The sequence below is a fragment of the Plectropomus leopardus genome, chromosome 4 (genome assembly GCF_026936395.1).
Source record: "Plectropomus leopardus strain MGB_pleo_1.0 chromosome 4, ASM2693639v1, whole genome shotgun sequence".
Classification (NCBI taxonomy): domain Eukaryota; kingdom Metazoa; phylum Chordata; class Actinopteri; order Perciformes; family Serranidae; genus Plectropomus; species Plectropomus leopardus.
Window position 1 is genome coordinate 32,431,087 of NC_142179.1, and position 9,950 is coordinate 32,441,036.

At 40.8% G+C, this 9,950-nt stretch overlaps 1 protein-coding gene across 2 annotated transcripts in view; it reads left to right on the forward strand.

Annotated features, from left to right (window-relative positions):
* npffr1l2 (neuropeptide FF receptor 1 like 2) overlaps positions 1-9,155 on the forward strand; it is a 33,770-nt gene extending 24,615 nt beyond the window's left edge. For both annotated transcript variants that reach the window (XM_088077137.1, XM_042488733.2), the window contains 2 exons: positions 3,908-4,007; positions 7,279-9,155. In XM_088077137.1, the coding sequence (XP_087933263.1) occupies positions 3,908-4,007; positions 7,279-8,290 (1,112 nt within the window). In that variant the 3' untranslated portion in view covers positions 8,291-9,155. The remainder of the gene's footprint in view (positions 1-3,907; positions 4,008-7,278) is intronic.
* The last annotated feature ends 795 nt before the right edge of the window (positions 9,156-9,950 follow it).

Genomic DNA, 9,950 nt, shown 5'->3' on the forward strand with positions numbered 1-9,950 from the left:
GGGCTTAGCGGGATGTTTAGTGAGACAGCGGCATTCACGCAAAAAAATAAACGACCAATTGGCAGCGTAAGACAATATTCGTAGCCGACACTAGATATAAGAGAGAGGTAGATAGAAAAAGATATAAAGGGGGAGAAGTTGCATGCAAAATGTAACAATCTCAATGCAGATGCTGCTAAATGTGCCAAGATCACAGACATGTTTGCTGGAGGAGCTGCTGTTGCCTCAACATCTTCTGTGACCGCAGTGCTCCAGCAACAGGTGGAAGGTGAAGAGGCTGGTGACAGCTACGGCCAGTGAGAGGAGGAGGCATAAGAGGAGGCAGAGGGGCAAGTGTTTGACAGGGAAACCGAGGGACACATTGGGCAGGAGGAGGAGAGTGTAGTTAAACCGGTAAGCATGTAGCAATGGTAGTAATGTTAGTATGAAATAGGGACTTTGAGTGCCATGTACTTAGTTTGTATATTATGCAATCCACAGCCAGATCTGATCACCACAGTCAGGAAAAAGTGACTAAACATTGATACACTTCACTACAATAGTAAGGATTGGGTTTGGGATAACAGTGAAATACATTTATTGGGGGAACACAAACATAGAGTACTGGTCGTTTGTGTTCCACCAATTGTGAGGGGCTGGTCCAACCCAACATGCCAGGGCCAGTTTAGTGGCCAGCATAGTGGTAGTGGCCTTTATGGGAAAGCCACATTGTTTGACTGTACAGGAACAATTATTCTAATTCCGCATGCCTCCTCTGCACCCAGGCATTACTAACCTCCTGCCTACATTATGGTATGCCCCAAGGAGGGTGGAAGCAGTAGAGGTCACGGTCGCAAATGATGTCACAATTGGGGCACGGAACGTGCCCAGTGAAATCTGGTCTGCAGCTCCTGGTAAACACTCAGCAACTTCCTTGGCCTGCCTCTCGGCTGATCCTGATCCATATAGGCCCTTAAAGGATACTTTGAGGAGTCATGTTGTCCTTTAGCCATCCTGCATTGTGTCTCGCCTTGCTGTTTTCAGGGAAAATAAATCCCTCCTAGAGCCTCTTCTGCCCAGTGCTGCAGGCCACAAACCAGAAAGCTCTGCCCATGCCCTGATAAATTTTCTGTTGACCACCTCTCCAGTGTCCAATCAGGTCTTCAGTTGGCTGTCACCACTGACGCTCAGCCAAATCTTAACTTGCCCATCTCTGCTCTCCTTTCACTGGCCTCCTGCCCTGACCTGCAGCTGAATCTTCTTTTGCCTTGTGCCTTTTCCAACCTCCAGTCTCCTGCTTGCACTTCTGAGCAGGTGCCTGCACATTAGGCCTTACGGCTAAATTGCTCATGGTAATAATGGATACGTAATGTGCACTTTGGACAGAAGGGAGTCTTTCTTACATGTTTTACAGATAAAAAAAAACAGTCAGAGCCTCTGCTGCAATGCTAATTTTTGCAGATTACTGTCTTTCTTCCTGGTAGTTCTGATTATTTGTAATTCACAGAAAGAAATTCAAGAGCATATGTGATCAGTAAAGTATTAAAAAGAGTAGCACATTACTGAAAACAGAAAAAAACAGATAAAATCTAATTTACAGTCTTTTAGCACTTCACTGTAACATAACAATGATGATAATGTAACAATTTAAACATTTCAATCTGCAGTCATTATTGTAAATTATAGAATAGAACTTCCTGACTCATGTTTAGCTGTTAAATTTTTTACTATGTGGGCGAGCTAGTTGGTTATTTTGTCCGGCTGTTATCTGGTGCTGGACAAGCAGTATACAGAGGGTTTATCATCGCTATCCCCCTGCCTGCTGCAGCTGGAAACAATGCTGATGAGGGGTCAGAGAGTGACCCCCGCACAGTAAAGGTGCAGGACATAAAAACAAAACAAAAAGCTTAAAAAATTAAATCTCTCAGTAACCTCACATTACACTTTGTTTTAAAGCTTCTGTGACAGCTGTGACAGGAAGCATTATGTTATCAAGTTGTCTGTACGTACATAGTACCTACTTGGGCAGACAACGTAAAAAACTTGCTGTTGTGACTGAGGTTAATTGAAGGATTTATTTGTGAGGGGTTTTTAGTTTAATTTTCAAATTTACTTGGTTTGGTCCGAAATTGTTTTTTGATAAACTTTTATATGTTTTCATCAAAATCAAATGTTAAATGAAAGACATCCAACCTTGGTACATAATCACAATGCCATCAAACCATCAGAGAGCTGTGTCTTTTTATCTTATGTGTTAAGACTTATCTCCTTAATATATTCAAAATGTTCCTTTATTACTTGTTTGATTAATTTCTTTGTGTTATGAAAATCAAAAAGTAGACCCTTGAAACTTTCTCCTGGCAGATAATCGACTGTGAACATTAAAGTCTGCTTAAATAATTTGTCTGTGCATGATGATGCAGCTCTAATGGCATTGCCATGCCTCTTTTGGCTTATTGATTTTCATACCTAATGGAGTCTGAGTTTGAGAAGATCACATCGATTGAATTGAGAACAAACATTTAGAGTACATGTAACAATGTAGAACACAGACTTTGTAAAACACTTAGTTGTAACATTAAATACACATAATTTCTCAACAGGGTTGAGCCAGTCTCATTACATTATTAAATACTTCTAATATTAGCATTTCTGTTTGAGGTTTTGAAATATCACAAATTCTACAATCTTTACCACAAACTATATCATTGTATCAGATGATACTAGAGTTAGGAGGTGGAGCTAACTCTTATCACAGAGGGGGCGGAGCATTCTCAAGGGACTCATCTGATTGTCATTTCAAAATTAAACATTACATAAATATCTGATAATTTTATTCATAAACACAGTCTTTCTCTAAGAAAACACTGATGAAGCCACTTTGCTTTTTCGTTGTTCAGGAAAAGCTTGTCTGACAAACAGGCTGCCAGTCATATTTAAATGTTTCAGCATGAAAGGATACTAAGCTGTACATGCATTGATTTATGCTATTTCCATTGATGCATCGACATTATGATGACCATGTGGATTGACTGATGTTGCCATTCAGCACCACTGCCAATACACAGTGATGGCGCACCTCTTGAAAGCGCTTGACAACAGTGTAACAATGGCTTTATTCCTGGCCATGGCGCTGCTTGGTTATCCATTATTCCCCCCGTACCTCGTAGGCATTTTGAATAGTTAAGTCCCTTTTAAATCCCACTCTCTCTCAATTAGAATGTGCTATGTTTTGGTGTAGCAGTGGAAGCATTTTAGAAGTTTCCATAACATTTGTCCAATACCATGTCTTTAACATCACACTTAACATATTGTTTAAAATCAGGGAGGGACAGCTCAAATTTACAGATATTGAAATAAGACTTCTGGGTGTACATTGCAGGTTCTAGTGAACTTTAATTTAGGGAAACATACACCACACAAATAATGATGTATCTGAACTCCCTCAAAAGATAAAAAGTCTTAGGGACAGACACAAGAGTTCAGTGTCAGTGACAGACCGATGCTTCACCCTTGTCTCTTCCCTCATGATCCAGTTCTATCTGCCTGAATGGAAAGAAACCCTCCAGCTGGATCAGACAGTTTTTGTATATCCCAATGAAGCCAAGTCTCCCTAGACAACATCATGCTATATTTCTGGGACTCAAAACATGTTGGTTCAGAGTTCCTCCACTGGCTGCTCAAAGACTTGGTGTCTTCTTGACATTTCCACAACCATTTAAGAATATCTGCTGACTGCCTGAAACCTTTCCTACCACATTATAGTCACTCTATAAAAAGTTATGCATGACTCAAATGTAAACTGGTATTTGTAGATTTCTGAAAATCTGCCAAAGAGTGATTATTAAGTCACTGCACAGTATCACGTCTAAGGTCCAACCACTGGTGTGATCACTACTCTAACGAGCGTTTGTCATTTTGTCACCAGGATGGCCCTTTTCCAACACTGTGTGCAAGATGAGTGGCTTTGTGCAGGGAATATCTGTTTCTGCATCAGTCTTCACCCTGGTGGCCATAGCTGCTGAAAGGTTAGTGCACATCATGGCGAGACACCTTTATTAATACAATGGGACAAAGTACAAAAAGGCGACAAATTTAACAGAAACACAAGACATGACTATCAGAAATATGGTTTTTGAATATGGTACAGATTTTTTGTTTTATTATTTTAGCTCATTTTAGGTCATCCTGTCATTTTAATATTGGATAATCTGTCCATAACAGTATTGGTAAGTTTACCCAGCATTGGAGGTCATTATTTATTGTTTGAAGCAGTGGGGGGAAGTTTCAATTAAACTGCTCTGACAACAGTTCTTGGGGCAATGGAAATTCCTTAGATGTGTCATGTGACCACTGCATGTGGTTTGATATCTACTATCAGATACAATTAGTGCAATATGAAGAACAAGTCTTAAAGTTTGCAGCCCTACTAGCGGCTCTGTAAAGCTGTTTTTAGGCACAGATGTGCTTTGTACTGAATGCAAAAATCAGCATGTTAACATGTTCAACATGGGATATATTCTAAGAAGTGGATACTATATGCCCTCCTCTTACCTAAATGAAAACTGCACATAGCACTAAGACAAAAATGTTTCTCAGCTTCTGGGTTTTCCTCTGTGTTGTACAGCCTACTGCACTTCTGCATTAGTGTTTCTGCCTTTGGCCCCACTTTTACATAACCACTCAATCAATATACTATACATTGGGATGATGTCACATATATGAAAATAGGTTTTCTGTGCTCTTTGGTAGGTTTACAATTATAAAACCTCCATTGATTGAAATTTCATAACCAAAGAAGAACAATAATCTACATTGTTTGCAGTTGGTGTCCTGTCAATAGCTCTGCAGCTGTTTCTAATCGTGAGCAATTGGGAAAACGCTTTTTGGGTCCAAGGGATTTTCTCTTAAAGTTACAGTGTATATAAATTGTGGTGTTAAGTGGTGAGGTTGCAGAACTGAAACTTCTCTCATGTGCCAAGCATGTAGGACAAATGCAGTGGCTGACACGCAAATGTAAAACATGAATGGCCCTATCTAGAGCCAGTGTTTGGTTTGCTCCACTCTGGGGTACTGTAGAAACAACATGGCGTACTCTGCTGGAGAGCACCCGCTCTGTTTGTATGTAGATATGTGAATTACTTATTTGTAGATAGCAAAAACACAACAGATTCAGGAGATTTAAAACTTATTTCAACATAGTTATGAATATTATATACCATTTCTGCCAATAGATACCCCTAAATCTGACAAGTATTTAGTCAAAAACCAAAACAGATTGAAAATGTGACATCACCAAAGATCACAATTTATAGTTAGGATCACATGGATATCTGCACCAAATTTCACGGCAATCCATTCTATAGTTCATGAGACATGACACTCAAAATCAGAATTGTCAAGTCATCAGGATTTATCCACCAGGTACCATGAATGTGTGCACAAAATTCAGGTCAATGCATTAAATAGTTTTTGACATATTTATAATAATAAATGATAAAAAGGGTCAAATCAACAGTTAAAACTGTTGATGTATGGACAAATGAAGCCACAGCAGCTCTACAGGACTGTTTTGAGTGCACAGATGTTCAAAGATGCTGCCACTCAAGATAACAAAATCAATCTTGAAGAATATGCATCTTCTGTGACTTCATTATCAGCAAATGATTTAAAGACGGTGAGATCATTCCCCAACCAGAAAGCCTAGATGAATGGTGAGGTGAAGGCTCTTCTCAGAGCAAAAAAAGCTGCTTATCAGTCAGGGAACAGGGATCAGGCAGCATACATCATCACCAGAGCACAACTGAGAGCTGACATCAAGGAGGATAAGAGGAGACATCAGCAAAGACTGGAGAGAGACCTCAACAGTAACAGCATTGCAGATACAGTATGTGGCAGGTGATTCAAACTGTCACAGGCTACAAATGCAGGAGCGCCCCCATCATTTGTGAGGTGATGCTGCCAGACGAGCTGAACACTCTCATAAGAGACTGTTCCCTCCTGCCTCAAGACAGCCATCATCATGCCTGTACCTAAAAAGTCTGCTGTGTCTTATCTGAATTACTACCGCCCTGTGGCTCTTACCCCCATCTTGATGAAGTGCTTTGAGAAACAGTTTTTCCAGCATATTAAAGACATCAACCCTACCAGCCTGGACCCTCATCAGTATTCTTTCAGAACCAACAGATCCACAGAGGACGCCATATCTACTGCTCTTCACTCAGTCTTCACACACCTGGAGAATAAGAACAGCTACATCTGGATGCTGTTTGTTGAATTCAGCTCAGCATTCAACCCAATCTCTCCCATGAAGCTGATTGGAAAACCCAACACTGGGCTTCAGTACAACACTCTGCAACTGGATACTGGGCTTCCTCAAATGCAGACCCAAGAGAATTTGAATTGGCAGTCACACCTCCTCTACATTAGTGCTCAACACGGAGCCCCACAGGGCTGTGTGCTCAGCTCCCTTCTGTTCACACTGTACACCCATGACTGCACTCCCAGACATCAGGAAAGCTCTATTGTAAAGTAAGCGGATGACACCACCATCATCAGCCGTATTTCAAACAGTGATGAGAGTTCATACTGGGAGGAAATCAACAACCTACTGCTTAACATCAATAAAATCAAAGAGCTGATTGTTGATTTTAGAACGAAGAAGGCAAAGACACGCACTCCTGTCTACATCAGTAGAGCTGAGGTGGAGCAGCTGAACAGCTATAGATTCCTTGAAATTACTATCACTGAGAACCTATCTTGGTCATCACACATGACCACCCAGGTTAAAAAAGCACAGAAAAGGCTCCACTTCTGACGGAAACTTAGGAAGGCTCCTGGTTAACATACAGCATACTGACTGCAAACATCACAAACTGGCCTGGTTCATGCACGGCCCAGGACAGAAAGGCTCTACAGTGGGTGATTAAAACTGCCCAGAACATCACTGGTTCCCATCTACAGAGCATCAGCGACCTCAGTGAAGTGAGGTGTCTGCAAAGAGCCCAAAGGACACTGAAAGACAGTAGTCACCCCAGCCACAGTGTGTTCACCCGGCTGCCATCTGGAAAAAGATGCAGAGGTATCCGCTGCAGAACCACCAGACTACAGAGCAGCTTCTCTCCCCAGGCTGTGGGACTCCTCAACTCCTCCTTCGACACCAAAAAGATGTAGCAGGATTTAGGGTCAACTTTAATTTAATTTCTTCTTAAACCATGTCTAAGAAAAATGACAATAAATCTACCTTGTACCTTGTAAAGCTAATTCATGACTATGCTCTCCCTTACTTATCTATTACAGGTTTCGTTGTATAGTGTTCCCTCTTCAACCCAGGACTACACTACTCGTCGCCAATGCAGCCATTGTGGTAATTTGGGTGCTAGCTGTGGCGATTATGTGTCCTGCTGCCATGGTACTGACTGTGGAGGACATACCTTTCCACTACTTGGTGTACAATGATGATTTCAACAACACACTCCCCCTGTACATCTGCTTTGAAAACTTTGCCAACCCTGAGATGAGGAAAGTGTACACGACATTTCTGTTTGTTCACATCTACCTGGTACCGCTCACAGTCATCACACTGATGTATGGTTGTATTGGAGGCAAACTGTGTTCCTCTGTAGTTGCAAATAGAGACCCACAGCTGGCAAATGCTACAGTCCAGGCTAGGGCTAGAAGAGATGGTCAGTCAGGGATTTCCCAGAAAAAGATCAAGGTGATAAAGATGCTCATCCTGGTAGCTTTGCTTTTCATGCTGTCGTGGTTGCCACTCTGGACCCTCATGATGATGACTGATTATGGTGGCTTGGACAGAGACCAGCTGGACCTCCTGACCAGCTACATCTTCCCCCTTGCCCACTGGCTGGCTTTCTCCAACTCCAGTGTCAACCCCATCATCTACGGCTACTTCAATGAGAACTTTAAGAGAGGCTTTCAGGCGGTGTGCAAGTACAGGCCTTTCTGTTGTCTCATCCAGTGCCAGCTGTGGAAGTGGATGACCAGTTGGGGCAGGAAAGATGGGACTGTTGAAGCATTTTGTGGAGGTACTGATGTCAGAAATGCCATCACCAATCAAAATGCTCATGTCTTGGGGCTGAGAAATAGAGTCCATAACACCAACAAGATGACTGAAACAGCACAGGTAAATAAAGGTGGGGTAAATTTGGGATGTGTGGTGGTCCACTCAGCTCAAGGTCTTTCAGATCGAGGGTTAGAAATGAAAACTGTACACAAGAAAGGCAGTGATGGTGAGAAGTCAGAGAGGGGTGGTTCACTGGCACCTTCAGTGTATCAGGCGTGGGATAACTGAGTGTTTACAATGTTACCTAGAAATGAACCAAATAATGTTGCATCGTAGTCCCAAAGAAGAGACAATGATCAGTTATCTAATGGTGCACATGTAATGTGATTATTGTTTGGAATGAGGATTACTTATTACAACCTTAGTTCTAGGTAGGGCCTTATATTTAACACATAAACTTGCCCATGGTAGCTAATCAGGGACAACACAGATGACACCACTGCAGGTGGCATGAATATCTTACAGTGTAAAAAAAAAAAATAACCCTTTAAACAAATGTTGGAAAATACATATAAAATAAGTACAAAATACTTTTACCACTATTAGAAGTTGGTCTATATCAATTTGTTGTTTAATCATTGGATGCTGATAATTGATCTGTTGATTTGTTCACAGCTGATCTTATCAGATTGATTGATGAGAGGAGATGTTTGAGGATGTTTGTAAGTGAAAGCAAAGTTTTAGACCCAGCAGAATGAATGGTCCAGTTTAACTTTTAACATGCCTGACATTCTACTGCCTGTCTCTGCCTCTACTGGTCTATAAATAACTCAATGATGTATATATTTCAATGCCGTTCCTAATTAACAGTCCAGTTTCAAATATTTAACTGTGGTGGCGGATTATTTAGTTGCGGCTGACCACCACAAATAAGTGAATGTGTGGAAAACCCTGCCTCCACCACAGGACACACAAACTTGGGTTTCAGTCTTGTTTGAATGTACTTTAGAAGGCCATGAAGGCAATGTCTAAGCATTGGGTTTTTTTTTCTTTCAGCAGGTTATTTGTCACGTTGTTGTATGTCCATGCTGTTACACTGAGTTAAGTAAGCAAGGAATGGCAACATGCATAGAACCTATACCACCCAGTCAGACTGTGCGATATCTATAGTAATTTGTTTGTTATTATTTATTATTAGTTTTAAATAGTTCAATCAGTACATTTATTTGTTGACTGACTTTGTGTATATATATATATATATATATATATATATTTATTAGTGCTAAATTATTGGAAAGATGAAGTGCTGCTCAAGTACTCGATGTGTTTAAGTCCATACAGGCTTGTGTGTGTCATCTACTTGCCACAAAGCACCTGAGCCCCATTTTAACATCACATTTCGCTGCACCGTTGCATCATCCTGTGCACTGAAATGTACATAAAGCTATCACAGCATGAGCTAAAAAGGTAATAATACTGTACAATAGCAAGAAATAAGAACATATTAATGTTTGATGCTTCACTGCGTCATTGGAGCACTAAAAAAGCTCAAGATAGCTCAACTTTGATTTGTATTGCATCAGACCCGTTTGTATTTTCATTTCTGTGGCTACCATTGAAAAGGACTTGCAGCCTTTTGTTGTGCTGCTAGTAGTTTAGACTCAGCATAAAAAGTGCAGCTAAGATAGCCACAACATTGTTTTTCTTTCCATTCCATTTTTCAGCTTTTCTCTCCTTAACATTGAGTCCATTGTAATAGTGCATTCAGAATCTGCATATAAAGAAAATCCATAGTAATGAGACCAATTAATATTGCATTCAGTTTCTCATTCCAACTGCCATGCTTCAATAGAAAGCAATAAAAAAGCTCTGCCTCCACAGCACTGCAAAATGTGCAAAAGTCAGTGTAAGCTCATGTTATAAAATACACAAAAGCTATTCCTCTACA